Source organism: Caretta caretta, chromosome 9, assembly GCF_965140235.1.
Source record: "Caretta caretta isolate rCarCar2 chromosome 9, rCarCar1.hap1, whole genome shotgun sequence".
Taxonomy (NCBI): domain Eukaryota; kingdom Metazoa; phylum Chordata; order Testudines; family Cheloniidae; genus Caretta; species Caretta caretta.
The window spans coordinates 48,111,088-48,128,242 of record NC_134214.1 but is presented as its reverse complement, the minus strand read 5'-3'; the positions used below and the strand labels follow the sequence as shown (position 1 = coordinate 48,128,242).

Genomic DNA, 17,155 nt, shown 5'->3' with positions numbered 1-17,155 from the left:
GGTGGGGTGAGGGGGGGTGCTGCAGCACACCCATGTTTTACATGGTTGTCCCAGCTGCCAGGACTCTGGGTGTGGGCAGACAGCAGAGTTTAAACATTAACCGAATACATTACCAATAAGACTGATGCTTACCGGTTAACCGGTTAACATTTTGCATCCCTAGTTTCTGGTCAATGTGGAGAAGAGCCACCTGTTTCTAATACTGAAGGCACAACACCTGAAAGTAACTCTGGACACAGCCAAAGATCATGTCTTAATTTCCAATGACATGCAACTGAAAATTGCTGACTTGATTCAAAAGTCAGCTACTTTCTGGTCAATAGTAAGCTTCTTAATGCAGCTCCAGGACATGCTAGTATTGTGTGGGCAAACTCTCCAGTGGGCCCGTTATCAACAAGGCCGTTAAAGATTTCTGCTCCCTTTCTTACTTTGTCTCATTCTGTGCCACTGCAGCCTTTGTCAATAGTTATACCAAAGGCATATCAATAACTGATCATGTCTCAGAGGCTTGCAATATGTACAGAGTTGTTTAGTTAATTCTCCATTCCAGGGATCCCAGTCACTGTTATGAACATCCTATTGTACAGGCTATTAGTATGCAAAGGTCTAGAGAGGGAGAAGCACATTCTTACCTGAGAATCTGTATATATCTAGCAATTCCACCCTGTCAAGATTACACTGGAAAAGCTATAGAATAATTAGTTTATTCTCTGAAGTTTGGTCAAATGCCTAAGTAAGTAGCTAACCTAATTTATTGTGAGCAATTTTGCGAACTATCTACTTCAGGTAGATTTTCCAAGAGTGGTCTGTGCCTGGCCCAGACTCAGAGGTATTGCTTGCCTTCAAGCTTCTAGGGGTGATAGGAAACACCTCTGTGAAGTTTCTGGACATAAAGAGTATAGTAAAGGAATTTCCCAGATGAGCTTATTAATATTTTTTCCTTTACATTTGCTAATATAGTAGAGCCTAGAGGCAACAATCTGTCTTAGTTTGTGCTTGACACTGTACATACAACAAAATACCAGTCCCTGACCCAAAGAGCTTGCACTCTAAGCAAAGAGTGAATATATTCTCTAAAAATGCCAACTGCACAGGGGTCTCATTCCTGGGTCTGAGCTCAAAATAGGAAGAGTTCCCCTGTTTCTAAAGGTGTTTAGACCGATGAGGTCCATGATAGTGGAGCAGAGTGCAATTCAGGCCCCTGCTTGAACGTTGCTTACTACTCACTGCCACGAGTACTTGTTGCCCTCTGAATGATTGGGAGTTCGTCCTTGACTGAAGTTGGAAAAAGCTCCTGTGGGAGGCTGTGCCATACTGGATATTGGAATCTGGTGAAGAGCTGGACCATTGAGTATAGTTCATTGTTGTTTGGATTTGGCCTCTAAAAAAGAACACTGTCCAGCTTTTCCTGTGTTTTTCTTTTGAGATATCCCTCATGGTTCTTACTCTACAGGAGAGAGAATCCTACACAGAGGGGAAAATTACTTAGTCTGTAATTCTGCTTCTCTGAAGACATCCTCTTGCAGGATTCTTACTAACCCTCTGTTCTTTCTTCACATTGGAGGTTACCATTTTTCAGGTGTATTTCTCTGCATATTTTTGATCTTATGTTGGCTATCTTTAATGGCTTTGTGAGAGTTTGTCTCCATTGTGTTTGAAAGAAGTGACTGAAATATTCAGTGGATCACATTTATACTGAGTAGGGGGGGAAAGTGCAGCTTCCAGTGCGTGTGGTCCTGCCTCTTTACATCATTACTTTCAAAAATAAAATAGTCTTCAGATCTGAGGGAATTCTGACAGTCTTCTGCTAGGAAGCTAAAACCCAGGAGCAAGAATCTTACAAAATATCTTCAGAGAAGCAGAATTACAAGGTAAGCAATTTTCCCTTTCCTCCACCTTGCTGCTACTAAAATAATATCCCAAAGTGTGTAAATTATACAGAAAAATGCTGTACAAATTGCACCATATAAATCCTACACAGTACCTTTATTGTCAGAAGTGCTGAATTAACTCTGTTATTTGAAGGAACAGATCTAGGATCTGGAATAAATGTGCAGTCCCATAAGTCATTCAGAACAGTAGAGCAAGATGAACTTTGAAGGTGTGAGCCACTGACATTTAGATATTGTATTTATTTTAAGAGTTCCATGCTCTTGGTTCCCTACACACTGGACTTGACTTTTGTGTCTTCGTGTATTGGTTGGTGATATTGCAGGTCCCTTCAGTAACCAGGAGATGGCAGAGTGGTTTCAGGCTGGGTATTTCACTATGTCCCTGTTAGTAAAGAGAGCATGCGATGAGAGTTTCCAGCCACTTGGAGACATCATGAAAATGTGGGGCAGGGTTCCTTTCACTCCAGGTCCAGCACCACCTCCACATCTGGTAAGCACTTGACAATCATCACAAGTCAAACAATGATTTTTTTTTAAATGAGAAATGTTGTTATTCTTTGAGTACTGTCATAAATCCTTGATCTTGGAAGTTCATGTGCTCTCAGCATCAAGTTTGGAACCCTCTGGAAAACAGCAGCTCTTGGAGGAGAGGGGAGGGATTACTGCTTTCACTTAATTTTAAGCATATACTTGTGTTTTGTTATATCGAGGCATTAGGGCTTAGTCCTTAGTCCTGATGTCTGATAAAAGCTGTGATACTGCACGATTTTTTGCATGATCAGAAGTTTTGATCAAAATGCATTCTTATCTTTACATACTGTTGGGTGTACCATTTGTCCTTCTTTCCATCACCTGTTGAGAGCAATATTAGAACTTGTAAATATTCACACAGTTAATAGTGGCTTATTCCCAAACACAGGGCGAGATGGACCAGGAGCGACTAACTAGACAACAAGAACTTACGGCCTTATACCAAATGCAGCACCTCCAGTACCAACAGTTTTTGATACAGTAAGATCAACAGTCTGAGATCTGCTAGTGGCTGTGTTCTGCTCTGCAGTTTTAATAAGTCTGGTTGAACTTCTGGACATTGTTTCCCTGGGCAGTAGGGCTGAGAATGCTGCAACTCCAACAGCAGTGGTCTTTCAACCTAGAGCTAGCTACCTCAGACACACTTTACAGTGTCTTATTCCTTAAGCAGTACATAATTACTCTGGTGATATGTGCGCACTCTCTCTTGTGCACGCTCGCGCTCTCTGTCTGTATGGTGGGGGGTGTGTGTGTGTGTGTATAGTATATATAAAATAATGCTATATAGATAGCACCTTGCCTGATCATAATGAATCCTGACCCTCCTTGCAAATGGTGTTCTGGGGATTTGGAGTCGGGTACGACAGAACATCTTCGGTGTTATGAGGAACATAGAAAACTCCATTTAGAACCCTCTTTTCCTCTGTTGACTCATTGTTTCTTGGAGATATGGGGAACTATTGAAGACTGTAGCGTGATATCAGTTTTTGCCCAGTGAGGTGAGAATTGGAGTTCCTGGGGTCTGGCCCATTTCTAACAGCTTGTATGGGAGGAGGCTATAATAAAGAAAGCAGTTAAAGATCGGATAGCTTTTTTGATTGTGCTAAAGATGTATGCCATTTTCATGATCTTTGAATGATGGCTGTTAATATAGGATTGCTAAAGTCAAGAGGTCTATCATTGTAATAGGAATGTGGACATGACTAGATATTTTACAGCTAGCTGGACAATTACAAAAGTAGGGTCAGCATATGAATTATCTTTGTATCAATTTTGGGAAAGCGAAGTGCAGAAGGAGGTAGGAATGGTACAAAGTATAGAATTGCAAATTAGAACGGAATAGTCAGATTGCATGGTTGGAAGTGAGAGGGAGGAAATTTTGTTCTGCCCACATAGGCCAGTTTACTGTGGTTTTTATATCCTAACTCTTCTCAGATCCCATTTTGTGGTGTCCTTCAGGAATCAGTGTGAGTACATATAGATTGGTTTATTGGATTAGTGGGGATTAGACTGGGTGGAGACTGAGGATAATGTGGGACTTCCACAAACTGGATGTTACATAGTTTGATAGTTAACAAATTCCATTGGCTCTCTGCTTCTCTTTTGAAGACAACAGTATGCACAGGTGTTGGCACAGCAGCAAAAAGCAGCTCTCTCATCCCAGCAGCAGCAACAACTGGCTCTCCTCTTACAACAGTTCCAGGCCCTGAAGATGAGGTGAGTTTTCAGACCTTTACTGATTACTGTCCATGTTAGGCTGTGGTTATTAGTGTGATGTTCTCCTGTTGTCTATATGTGTCTGTTTCAGAATTACTTGGTCATATCTAGGGTTGTGCGTTCAACTTTTTTCCAGGCAGTGTGGGTGTGAACTATTTAAAAAAAAAAAAAAAAAAAAAAAAGCTGTGGATATTGAATACCTTTTTGTCCCTGGCTTCTGTTTGGGAGAGAACTTATGAAAATGAGAAGACTCTTCCAGTTGAAGTCCTGGCTTGGCACTGTTGTGGGGAAAATTGTCACCAAAGTCCTGGTCAGCATTGGTAAAACACTGTTATAAGGACACACAATGTGCTGGTATTCAACTAGCAGAGGCAGGTCAATTCTATAATTTCAGATGCCATTGAAAATGGTAGCCTGTGAACTACTGCTTATAGTATCATACTGGGAGACTAACCCAGCACTTGACAGAACAGTCTTCAGACAAGAGAGAACTTTCTGCGTAGTACTGTCAGCATCAGGTTTTTTTCTTAAATAAAGGCTTGTAGGGAGGGGAATGAAGGAAAATGCAATGACATGTTACGGAACTAAAAATTTCCATTGTGTGTTCAGACTAGACCTGTCTTTGGAAGTGGCATGTTGAATCTTCTTGTTTGTATTACAGAATATCTGAACAGAACCTGATGCCATCTGTAACTAGGTCTGTGTCAGTGCCGGATGCTAGCTCAATCTGGGAGCTTCAGTCAACAACCTCACAGCCCACAGGTAAGAGACTACTTCTAGGAAAGTCCCTAGGTCCAGAACCAGAACCTTACTTTTAAACTATTGCATCTCTTTTTGCCACTTGCAGGAGGTGAGATAGATCAGTGTTTGGGTATGTCCGCTTCCATTAGAAATGAAAAAACAGGTCTTCAACTCACCTCATGCTCGAGGATAAATTCCATTTTGAATGGCTAAGGAGGGCAAGGAGATAAAGCTGTGCAAAGAGACGTAAAAATGTAGCAAACTTCATTTTGTCCGGGATTTGGTGGTAAAGCCCAGCCTAGACCCCTCACCTTGGTGCTTCTGTGCCTCCCAGAAAAGTGTTGGGGTGATCAGGCCTTGCTCCCTGGGGTAGTAAGGAAGTGTGGCCTCTTACTGAACATAATTGTAAGAGTGTAGCACACCATTATGTTTTCAGTATTTGTAATGTAGTAGTAACCAGAATACACAAGACTTCCCTCTGTAGTTGGCTTCTGCTAGTCTGCTTACTGTTGCTTGTGAATATTAATTATCCTATTGTCTGTATGCTCTTACTTTTCTTTGCTTTCCAGTTTGGGAAGGAAGCAGTGTCTGGGATCTCCCCATTGATACTGCAGCTCAGGGACCTGCTCTAGAACAACTTCAGCAGCTTGAGAAGGCCAAAGCCGCGAAGGTTAGAGACTATCATGCATCTGGAAAAAATGAGTTACACTATAGAAGGACCCTGTTGGTGTTCTAAACTAATAGTTATATTTTTATACTTGTAAATAAAACTTTCCCAGACATCTCTCTAGGGTCTTAAAGTGGGATTATTTTGATTATTGGGTCAAACCTAAACATTCAAATTAAATTTCCCCCTTTGCAGTCAGAAGTGGGTAGGAACAGTAACTGTCAGACCTCACTGCTACTCTTAATCCCAACCTCTTCTTGCACAAATCAGTTTAGGGAATAGTGAGTGCTAATTGTTGGGGCCATTCACAGATATTCTAGAACCTTTTTATGAGTCATGGTACAAAATGGTGTAGGAAGTACCATTTGGGGATAACTTCACAGCAACTCTTCATAGCCTCTTAATTCAGGAATAGTTTTAAGGAGTGGCATAGGAGAACTGATTTGGAGAACAAGAAGTTGTGGTAGACCCCCAAGAAATCACTGTAAAGAATGTTATAGGAACTCAGATCTAGCCAGGTGATTCCCAGGTGGTATCATCAACAAAGAATGGTGTTGGTGCATCATCTTTTAAGATACTGTAGTCTCAGAAGGAATCACTATAAAGAATGGTGTAGAAGTGCTTTACCTACTCTAGTCTTGTATCTAATTGTAGTTTTGTATAATTGTAGCTAGAGCAGGAGAGGAGAGAAGTGGAAATAAGGGCCAAACGAGAAGAGGAAGAGAGGAAAAGACAGGAGGAACTTCGAAGACAACAAGAGGAGCTTCTTAGGAGGCAACAGGAGGAAGAGAGGAAACGACGAGAAGAGGAGGAGCTGGCGCGAAGAAAGCAGGTGAATTTTTTTCAACACAGTTTAAAACTAAATCTGTGTCAGTATTACTGCAGTTCTGTAGGAAAACCCACCTCCAAAATCTTGTGCAGTCTGATCTATCTCTAAAAAGTGTGTGTGAAGACAGTTTATAAGAAGTATTTTTACCAGGGGTAAGTTGCTGAAATGTATTTCCTTTTCAGTACTCTGTCTTAGCATGAGAAACTTGCCAGAGATTTCAGAACTGGGTTTTTGTGTGTCTGACCGTTCCAGTTCAAATTGGGTTCTGCTTTTTTGTTCATGAGTTAGGTAGGCTTATTCTGTGTAGGATTATGTAGTGATTCTCCAAAATGGCTCATAATTAGGGTGTCTGAATTTAGGTTTTAATTGTTTACAATACAGTATATACTACTGTAATGAGGAATGTATACAATATACCTTCCTCATTATGGTATATACCAGGAGGAAACCCCAATCAACCCTGATTTTTGGACATCAACATAAAACTCAAAAAATGCTAATTTCATTTAGGGGGGTTGATTTTTTTTAATAAACATAAAAAAAGACACCCCCTAATTATAATTTTATGTTACATCTATACTCCCCTTGTCATAGTTGAATTCCCATGCTGGGGATTAGAAATGTGTACAGTTTACCACTGCTGTCATATTCACTTTTCTTCACAGAATATTGACATCCCAGTAGTTTACAAATGACTTTACATGAGCTAGTGAATTTATTTTCACAAAATTGGAGTCCAGCTGTACTTACTAGTTTTGTTAATGAATTAAATAAGAAAATTAATAAAATGTCACATTTTGAGTTTACCCAATGCTGTACACCAAGAGTACACAGGCCTTGGTGATAAAGATTATTGGTCAATCCCTTGTACTTGTGAGGGTGAAAAGTTTCCTGTGGAAAAATAACACTGGGGAGCATTGGATTAGGTATAGTACTGGGGTTTGGAGACATGGGTTCTGTTTGTTGATCTGATCTGTGTGATGTAGGGTAAGTCATTTAACCTCTCTGCATTTTGTTTTCTCCTCTATAAATCAGGACGTTTTTCCTACTTCATCTGGAGGCTGCAGTGATTAGTCAACATGTTTTACAGTGCTTTAATTTTAATTAGTACTATTACCCAAGCAAAAATCTGCATTGAACTGGAGCTGAGACGATTACATTTTTGGAAAGTGTCTCTATTTTTGCAGTTCATATAAACAAAAACAAAACTTTGGAAAGCCTAGAAATCCCAAATATAGTTTTTACATTCCAAAAAGACATTGTAAGGTATGGAAATACAACGTGAAGGTTACTCAAACAAGCTTTACTCTTCCCCTGAATGGTTGCTAATCTTCCATCTTCCACCCTCCCTTATTTCTACTTTGTCATATATGATCTTTTTAGGCTTTTTTCCTAATTTAGATGAATTTTCATTTCATGAATTTTCATTTCTTCTTTGAGTGATTGCTCATGTGTATTCCACAATAGGTGTGCGTGCTTGCCACATGCACCGGTGCTGGAAGTTTTTCCCCTAGCAGCACCTGTAGGGGGAGCACCCCAGTGACCCCTGGAGTGGTGCCTCCATGGCACAGTATAGTAGGAGCTGCGTGCTCCCCTCACCCTCAGTTTCTTCTTGCCACCGGTGAAGGTGCATCGGAACTGCTCTGCTCCAGCTTTGCTGTAGCTCGTCCCCAGAATTTTTCGTTCATTCAGTGCTAGTACCTGTAGTTGGTTAGCTGTTACAGTTAGTTCATTTAGTTAGAGTACCCGGGCCGGGGCATGCGCCGCGTCCCAGGTTTTAAGGCGTGTGACACTTGTCGGTGATCTATGCCAAGGAGTGATCCACACGCAAACTGTTTACGCTGTTTGGGTGAGACCCATACCGATGATTGTTGCAAGATTTGCAAGTCGTTTAAACCTCGGACTAAGAGAGAAGGAGACATTAGGCTCTGGGCCATTCTCATGGAGTCGGCGCTGACCCCGGCTCCGGCACGCCACTCCGAGTCGGCGCCACGGCATCAGTGCGCGGCGACCTCTTGGTGCCTTCAACTAGTCGGCACCGCTCCCCGTCTACGGGGCATAAGAAGGCTAAGGAAGTGCCTTCTTCGCAGCGGCACCGAGGTAAACAAGAGGCAGAGACTAGACCCATGTTGGGCAGTCCTCAATCCCTTCCGGCCTATAGGCCTCCGACTCATGTTGAGCGGAGTAGCCCGGCCGCGTTGGATCAGGCCTTCCTGGATGTCCGGATGCCTTCCATGCCGGAGGACCTGCAGGCATCCAGAGATGTCATGACCATGCCGCTACCAGGAATGCCGCTGGTGTCGGCCCCCCGCTCCCGAGGCAAGCCACTGCTGGGTTCTCCACATTCACCCCCGGCGCGGGAACGTTCCTGATGCTGTTCTCCACCCAGCGACCATTTGGGGTGCAGTCCACGTGGCTCGTCCTCTACTCACACCAGACTGTCTGGTTAAGTACCGTCTGACTGGGACTCCCAGCAGAGCTCCACGCCATGGAGTGATTACCGACAGGACCGAGGCAGACATTGTCAGAGGCCTTCGTCTCGCAGGGGTTGCTGCAGCCGGTTGCGGCATGGATGTCATCACCGTTCCCACTCGGAATCCCACTCCAAGTCTCCACCAAGGCACCGTCTCCACAGCCCGGGTCATAGGTAGCTGGCACCGCGCTGTCGCCAGTCCGCCCGTTGGAGCAGATCGCGGAGCAGCAGCTACAGGCGATACCGGTCCTCCGCATCAAGATCACGGTCCCATGGGCGATGTCGCTCCCGGCACCACTGTTCCTCCCAGTCCTGTGACAGCGGCAGGTTGTTCGTCAGCCCAGACTCCACTCAGTCACCCTTCCATGGGCCAGGCCGAACAGTCAGGGCCGTCGGTGCCACAGCAGGTGCAGTGGCACTGGGCCCAGTGGCCAGCACAGTGGTACCAGTGGGCACCATGGCCTCCGATGCAGCCCCCAGTGGGGGCCCACTTGGTAGCCGGAGCCTCAGAGGCACCGTCAGCCTCTCCCTCCAGGCCCCTGAGGAGAGGGTCGGTGGGACGTATGTCCTTAGCACCGTGCCTGGAGACCGACCAAGTGGTGAACCCTCCAGTGCCAGCGGATACCAAGAGCACCGTACTGGCTTCCTCGCCCTCCCTGGATGAGGCAATAGCGGCCCTGCCCCCCTCCATCCCGCAGGAGGATTTTAGGGCCCATCAAGAACTTTTAAAACGGGTGACATCAAGCCTTCACCTCCAGGCAGAGGAGCTGGAGGAACCCTCGGACTCCCTGTTCAATGTACTGTCCTCTTCAGCACTGGGCAGGTGGCTTTGTCCCTCCATGAGGGGGTGGCAAAGATTTCAAATGCCCTGTGGCAAATGCCAGCTTCCCTGGCTCCCATCTCGAAGAAGGCAAAACGCAAGTACTTTCTACCCGCCAAGGGGCATGAGTACCTCTACACCCACCCGGCGCCCAACTCCCTGGTGGTCAAGTCGGTCAACCACAGGGAGCGGCAGGGCCAACCAGCCCCCAGTCCGAAAAATAAAGACTCAAGGAGGCTGGACTCTTTTGGCAGAAAGGTTTATTCATCCTCGAGGCAAACCACCAGGCTCTCCTGGGCAGATACAAATTCAACTTGTGGGGTTCACTTCCCAAATTCGAGGACTCCCTCCAGGAGTGCGATTAAAAAAAGAGTTCAAGGTGCTGGTGGAGGAGGGTGCAGCTGCTGCCAGGGCATCTCTGCAGGCGGTGTCAGATGCAGCAGACACAGCAGCTTGATCCATGGCCTCGGCGGTGTCCATGAGAAGGGCGTCGTGGCTCCTGTCCGGGCTGTCCAGTGAGGCGCAGTCAGTCATGCAGGATCTTCCGTTTGACGGCAAGGCTCCGTTTGTGGAACAAACAGATACAAAGCTGCATGGCATGAAGGACTCCCGCATGACCCTGCAGACCCTGGGTTTTATGTTCTGGCTCCAGCCAAAACTATGTTTAAGCTGCAGGAGGCCCCTGCTCTGGCTGCCCAGCCTAAGTACAAGGCTGCCTATAAAAAGTCGAGACTATAAGAAGCGCCCTCAGCGGCAGTCATGGCCTGCCCTGCAGCCTGGGTCCTCTAAGGACAAGCAGGTGGGGAAAAGGCCGTTTTGATGGGACACCGGGGGGCATCCTGACAGTTCCCAAAGGGGGTCGCCCCTCAATAAAGCTTCCCTTCTGCAATCGGTTGTGTGCTTTCCTCCCAGAGTGGTTGTGACTAACCTCAGACTACTGGGTCCTCAACACGATCTCCCAGGGCTACATGCTGCAATTTGTTTCACCTCCGCCCAACCATCCCCCACCCCTGTTCCTTCTGGGGGATCCTTCGCACGAAGCCTTGCTAGAGCAGGAGGTGGGGCGGCTCCTAGACCTGGGAGCGGTGGAAATGGTGCCCAGGGAGTTCAGAAGCAAGGGGCTCTGCTCCCGCTATTTCCTTATCCCAAAGGGGAACTCAGGCCCATCCTGGACCTATGTGATCTAAACCAGTTTATGGTCAAACTCAAGTTCTGCATGGTCTCCCTGGCCTCCATCATCCCCTCCCTGGATCAAGGGGATTGGTACCCTGCCCTGGATCTGCAGGACGCATATTTCCACCTCCACATATTTGAGGGGCACAGACACTTCCTCCGTTTCCTGGTGGGACAGAATCATTACCAATTTATGGTCCTCCTGTTTGGCCTATTCACTGCCCCAAAGGTGTTCACAAGATGTATGTCGGTGGTAGCGGCGTACCTCAGGCACCGGGGGGGAGGGGGTCCAGATCTTTCCCTACCTGGACAATTAGCTGGTCAAGGGCAGCTCCTGGTCACAGGTGCGGGATCACGTGACGCTTCTACTGTCCACCTGTGCTACCTTGGGCCTGTTAATAAACGACACCAAGTCCACGTTAATCCAGGTCCAGCACATAGAATTTATTGGGGCGCTCCTGGACGCCTCCTCGGCCATGGCCTCCCTCCCACTGGACAGATTCGAGACCCTAAAGGGGCTCAGCAACACGATCACAAAGTTCCCTGTGACAACGGCCAGAGTGTGCCTCCAGCTCCTAGGTCACATGTCGGTGTGCATGTATGTGGTCCGCCATGCCAGGCTCTGAATGAGGCTCCTCCAGCTTTGGCTGGCCTCTGAGTTCTCCGAGGCCAGGGACACGATGGATAAGGTCCTCACCGTGCCTGACCCGGTGATCGCCTTCCCTTCGGTGGTGGTCCACCCTGAACAACATGCTCCAAGGGGTCCCTTTCTGGGACGGGGTCCTGTCGTTGGAGCTGGTGTCCGATGCATTGGACCTGGGTTGGGGGGCTAATGTGGGGACCATTCACACCCAAGGGCTGTGGTCTGCCCCAGAGCTATCCCTACACATAAATGTCAAGGAACTCAGGGCAGTGCGTCTGGCATGCATGGCCTTCTGCTTGCACTTACAGGGCAAGGTAGTCAGTGTCCACACGGACAATATGGCCTCGATGTTCTATATCAACAGGCAAGGCGGGACCCGATCCTCTGCCATCTGCTGCGAAGCCCTCAGACTGTGGCACTTCCGCATAGCCCACGACATCTCCCTGAGGGCCTTCCACGTGCTGGGAGCCCGCAACACATGGGCGGATCGCTTGAGCAGGGACTTCTCCCAGCACGAGTCGTCTCTCCACCCGGAAGTGGCTCATCAGCTCTTCCGAGTGTGGGGAACTCCCGAAGTGGACCTGTTCGCGATGAGACAGAACTGGCGCTGCCCCCAGTTCTGCTCCAGGGGGTGGTCTGGGAAGGGGCGCTATCTCCGATACCTTCTTCCTGTCCTGGTCAGACCGGTTTCTCTATGCCTTCCCCCCTGTTCCCTCTCATCAGCAGGGTCCCGGAGAAAGTAAAAATGGATAAGGCACGGGTCCTTCTGATTGCCCCGGCAGGGCCCCGGCAGCATTGGTACGGGACCCTCATGGGCCTGGCAGTGACTCCGTTGCAGCTGTTGCCGCTCCGCCCGGACCTGCTCTCCCAGGACGGGGGCCACCTCCTCCATCCCAACCTAGTGGCTCTCCATCTCATGGTGTGGCTGCTCAGTGGCTAGGCGGGGAGGAGTGGACGTGTTTGGAGGGGGTCTAGCATGTCCTCCTGGAAAGTAGGCGTTCCTCCACACGTTGCGCCTACTTGGCAAAGTGGTCCCAGTTCTCCAGATGGACCGCCGAGCAGGGTGTTTCCCCAGTGCCCCCTACTCCCCACCCGTCCAACCCCCGATCCAGCTTATCCTGGATTACCTCCTTCACATTCGAGCCCAGGGCCTGGTGCCCTCGTCAGTCAAGGTGCACCTGGTGGCCATATCGGCCTTCCATCTGCTGGTGCAACGACACACTGTGTTCTCCCATGCTATGACTGGACGATTCCTTAAGGGATTGGACCATCTTTTTCCATATGCTAGGCCCCCTGTCCCGCCGTGGGAGCTGAACTTGGTGTTATCCCATCTCACGGGGCCCCCGTTTGAACCTCTGACCATGTGCTCCTGGTCTCACCTCTCGTGGAAGGTGGCCTTCCTGGTTGCTATTATGTTGTCCAGGAGGGTCTCGGAACTCAGGGACCTGGCCTCTGAACCCCCCATACACGGTTTTTCATCAGGATAAGGTTTAGCTCCGCCTACACCCCGTGTTCCTCCCTAAGGTGGTCTCCGTCTATCACTTGGGCCAGGACGTTTTCCTCCCTGTCCTCTGCCCCAAGCCACATGCATCCAGTGAGGAGTGCTGCCTCCACATGCTCGTCGTGCGTAGGGTCCTGGCCTTCTACCTGGAACGGACTAAGCCGTTCAGGAAGTCCTCTCAACTGTTTGTTGCCTCAGCTGAATGCATGCGGGGTCGGTAGATTTCCACCCAGCGCCTCTCCCACTGGATCATCTCTTGCATTTGCACCTGTTATGATTTGGTGAGTATTCCCCCACCACCAATTGTAAAGGCATACTCCACTCAGGCCCAGGCCTCATCGGCTGCCTTTGTGGCCCACGTCCCTATCCAGGATATTTGTAGAGTCGCCACTTGGTCTTCGGTTCACATGTTTACCTCGCACTATGCAATTGTCTGCCAAACCAGGGATGACGCCAGGTTTGGCTGGGCTGTACTCTCTCCCAGGGATCTGTGAACTCCTCCCACCTCCAACAGATATAGCTTGGAATCACCTGTTGTGGAATACACATGAGCAATCACTCAAAGAAGAAAAGACAGTTACCTTTTCTGTAACTGGTGTTCTTCGAGATGTGTTGCTCGTGTCTATTCCACATCCTGCCCTCCTTCCCCTCTGTCGGAGTTGTCTGGCAAGAAGGAACTGAGGGTCGGGGGAGCACGCAGCTCCTCTTATACAGTGCCATGGAGGCGCCACTCCAGGAGTCACTGGGGTGCTCCTCCTACGGGTACTGCTAGGGGAAAAACTTCCGGCACCAGTGCACATGGCAAGCACTCACACCTATTGTGGAATAGACATGAGCAACACATCTTGAAGAACATCAGTTACTGAAAAGGTAACTGTCTTTTTCCTAAGGGCTTAAAGAAGTCCATAGCATATGCCTGCAGACATCAAATATTGGGAAAGTCCATTGTATTTGTGGAGTATAGTATACTTGGACTACAGATCATTTGGTTTTTACATGTCTTCACTACCAACTGATCTTTCAAAACCGCACTGAGTGCTTGTCTACACAGTGGGGTAATGTGCTCTATATGGGTGTGATTTCTAAATTGCCCTAACATATTGTGCATTAATTGGTCCATCTAAACCCTGGTGGTGTGCACTAAAGGTTCGCTAGTGTGCTTTAATGTAGTACTCTTTCAAACAGCACTATGTTCAAATGCATCAACAGAGTCTACATGGGCCAATTAATGTACAGAATGTTAATGCTCTTTAGCATTCGCACCCCCACAGAGCACGTTACCCCACTGCATAGACAAGCCCTAACTTTTGTTTTGTAAGTTAAGATTGAGGATAGCATATTTGTATCCATAGATACGTTAACTGGTGTATCTAACTGGTCATGGTGATTCTGTAATTAGCAATTCTTACGGGAACAGTGGGGCATGATTGTCCGTGGTTGACTATTTTTGCATCAGGAAGGGTAAAGTAAGATTTTGTTGTTGATTATGGAAACAGTATAGGTTCTGTCTGAGGCCTTATTGCTTAATGGCAAATTTTTGCCATTTCAGTCAGGTATGGGCCAGAACTAACAGACCTGTTTTAGAAATGTATTCAGAAAGACTACCTGGATTTAATCTTCAGCCTTATCTTATCTAATAAAATTAATTCCTCACAAATCCTTCAAGAATTCAGGCATTCTTAGCAACAGCTCCCAAGTTCTGAGATCTAAGTCAGTGACCCCTTAATCACTTTCCCAGTGCATCTGGGGTAGCTGTTCGAGATATTTTATACTTCAAAAGCAGACAAGGTTGAAAAATTGATCAGTGAGTGTTGATACCCTATGGCAGGGATCGGCAACCTTTGGCCCGCGGCCGGGCAGGTTTGTTTACCTGCTGTGTCCACTATTTCGGCCAATCTCAGCTCCCACTGGCCGTGGTTAGCCGCTCCAGGCCAACTGGGGCTGCGGGAAGCAGCGTGGGCTGAAGGATGTGCTGGCCATCGCTTCCCGCAGCCCCCATTGGCCTGGAGCGGCTAACCACGGCCAGTGGGAGCTGCGATCGGCTGAACCTGTGGATGCAGCAGGTAAACAAACGTGCCTGGCCCACCAGGGGGCTTATCCCGGTGGGCCACGTGCCAAAGGTTGCCAATCCCTGCCCTATGGAAAGCTTCCTTTTTTAAATCAAGAAATCTCCTGGCGTCTTCCATGGAACGATTTTGTAAAGCTTTTTCAGAAAAGCTCATTAATTCCTACTGCATACCAAACTGGTGTGATCCTTGTGTCAAAGGGCAAGTATGTGAAAATAAGGATTCTTGCCCGTCAGATGTTTCACAGTCCTGCTGGCTAGACTTGAAGAGAAGAAGTGGCAGCTGTTGAATATTCAAACTGCTGGGAGGTAGATTTGACAACTGTGACTCCTGAATTGCGGTGAAGGGGGGCATAAAAAAGAAGCAGCCTTCCAGAAGCAGGGAGTGAGAAAAGTTCTTAAGGAGAAAGAAGAGCTCCTCTCTAGTTTCCTCTTGTCCTGGGAGATTCATTAATCATCCCCTGGCTAGTGGATAGGAATAACTGGAGAAATAACTGACATTGTTGCCATGGTGAGAATTGTCTTTTTTTGCTTTGCTTTGGTCCATCTGGACCATTGGCTGAAAGAAGCAGCCTTGCATTTTGTTTCATTTAGACCTACAGCCAAGGAGCCTCCTTGTGACTATTTCATTTCCCTCTGTGAATGGAACACGTTTTTTCCTCCTTTTTGGGGTTTAAATTAAAGAGGACATGACTCTAACCCCCTCTAGGTATCTAGTAGTCCAGTTACACTTAATTTTCTCTTGTCTAGGTTGACCATTCCAAAACTAAGTTCAGCCTCCTTTGTGCAGTTGAAGAAGCAGGACCGTAACTGCCAATAGAAAAATGAGCCTTGCTAGAAGGGAAATGTCCAATATCAAAATTCTCTTTGGCGTGGTATTTCCCTTTGATACCTGCAAACCAAGTTTTTGCCCCAGTGGGACCACCGGGAGGAGAGCAGATCTCTGATCCTTTACAAGCATATTCTTAAATTCTTGGGAAATATCTGCTGGCAGAAGCCCCTCACAGACCACCTGTTGAACAGAATTACAATAGATGTGAGCTTTATCTGGGGAGCTCACATGGGAAACCTGTCATGTCAAGGGGGAGAATCTCATTCCAGGATCTGCCTTTCCATCAACCTGTTGGAGCTTAGTGCAGAAGGTGTGTAGATTCTTACCAAGTGGACTCTTAACGTTTAAACTTTTTTAAATAAGGAAGGGCTTGTCCCCTTCATTTTGAGAGGACAAGTAATCTAAATCAGACTGGAAAATAGAGAACTTACCTATCCACCTGCATATTACCTGTAGCCATAAATCAATCTCAAGACTAAAACCACAAATTATCGTCCATTTCTAAAAATGAACCTCAGCTTAATACTGAAGGCTTTTTCTTGTGTTCTTCACACAAACCTCTCCAAGTAGGCTTCAATACTCTTTACCGTCAGAGTAGTCTTTTTAATGGTCCATCACTCTGGTAAGAGGAATCCGTGATCTTGGTGTTTTTTCTACTTTAGAACTGTACTTTCAGCTCTTCTAAAAGAGTAGCTTTTTCATGGATATGTTCAAGGTAGACCTCAAACTCTCAAGACCTGGATTAGAGTGCAGGGCTTGATATATTTAAATAAGATCCCCACATTATAGGAGATTTAAATTTTGCTGAAATTTATTTTTAAAGATTTAAAATCTAATTATGCACATAGCCTGTGTAAACTTATGCTCTTATTTCCTCTCATTGAATCTCATCTTTGACTGTAAACTCTTTGTGGTAAAGACCTTGTCCTCCTCTGCGTGTGTGCTCAGTGAATAGCACAGAGTTCCCTAATCCTTACTTAGATGCCTCTGATCAATACAGTATACTCCAATGCAAGTAGTAATTCATGTCATGCTTACTCAGCTATTAAAAGTAAAGGAGTACTTGTGGCACCTTAGAGACTAACCAATTTATTTGAGCATGAGCTTGCGTGAGCTACAGCTCACTTCATCGGATGCATACCGTGGAAACTGCAGCAGACTTTATATACACACAGAGATGTTGTTTTATGATCTCTGTGTGTATATAAAGTCTGCTGCAGTTTCCACGGTATGCATCCGATGAAGTGAGCTGTAGCTCACGAAAGCTCATGC

The 17,155-nt window shown here is 46.8% G+C and overlaps 1 protein-coding gene across 6 annotated transcripts in view; it reads left to right on the top strand.

The window, feature by feature from the left end:
* The window catches only part of GIGYF2 (GRB10 interacting GYF protein 2), a 143,743-nt gene that overhangs the window by 97,978 nt on the left and 28,610 nt on the right, over nucleotides 1-17,155 (top strand). For all 6 annotated transcript variants that reach the window (XR_007358252.2, XM_048862708.2, XM_048862709.2 and 3 more), the window contains 6 exons: nucleotides 2,216-2,382; nucleotides 2,812-2,903; nucleotides 4,032-4,139; nucleotides 4,801-4,901; nucleotides 5,450-5,550; nucleotides 6,218-6,379. Coding sequence is in view for 5 of the 6 variants with exons in the window: in XM_048862708.2 (XP_048718665.1) it covers nucleotides 2,216-2,382; nucleotides 2,812-2,903; nucleotides 4,032-4,139; nucleotides 4,801-4,901; nucleotides 5,450-5,550; nucleotides 6,218-6,379 (731 nt within the window). In the remaining variant the exon portion in view is untranslated. The remainder of the gene's footprint in view (nucleotides 1-2,215; nucleotides 2,383-2,811; nucleotides 2,904-4,031; nucleotides 4,140-4,800; nucleotides 4,902-5,449; nucleotides 5,551-6,217; nucleotides 6,380-17,155) is intronic.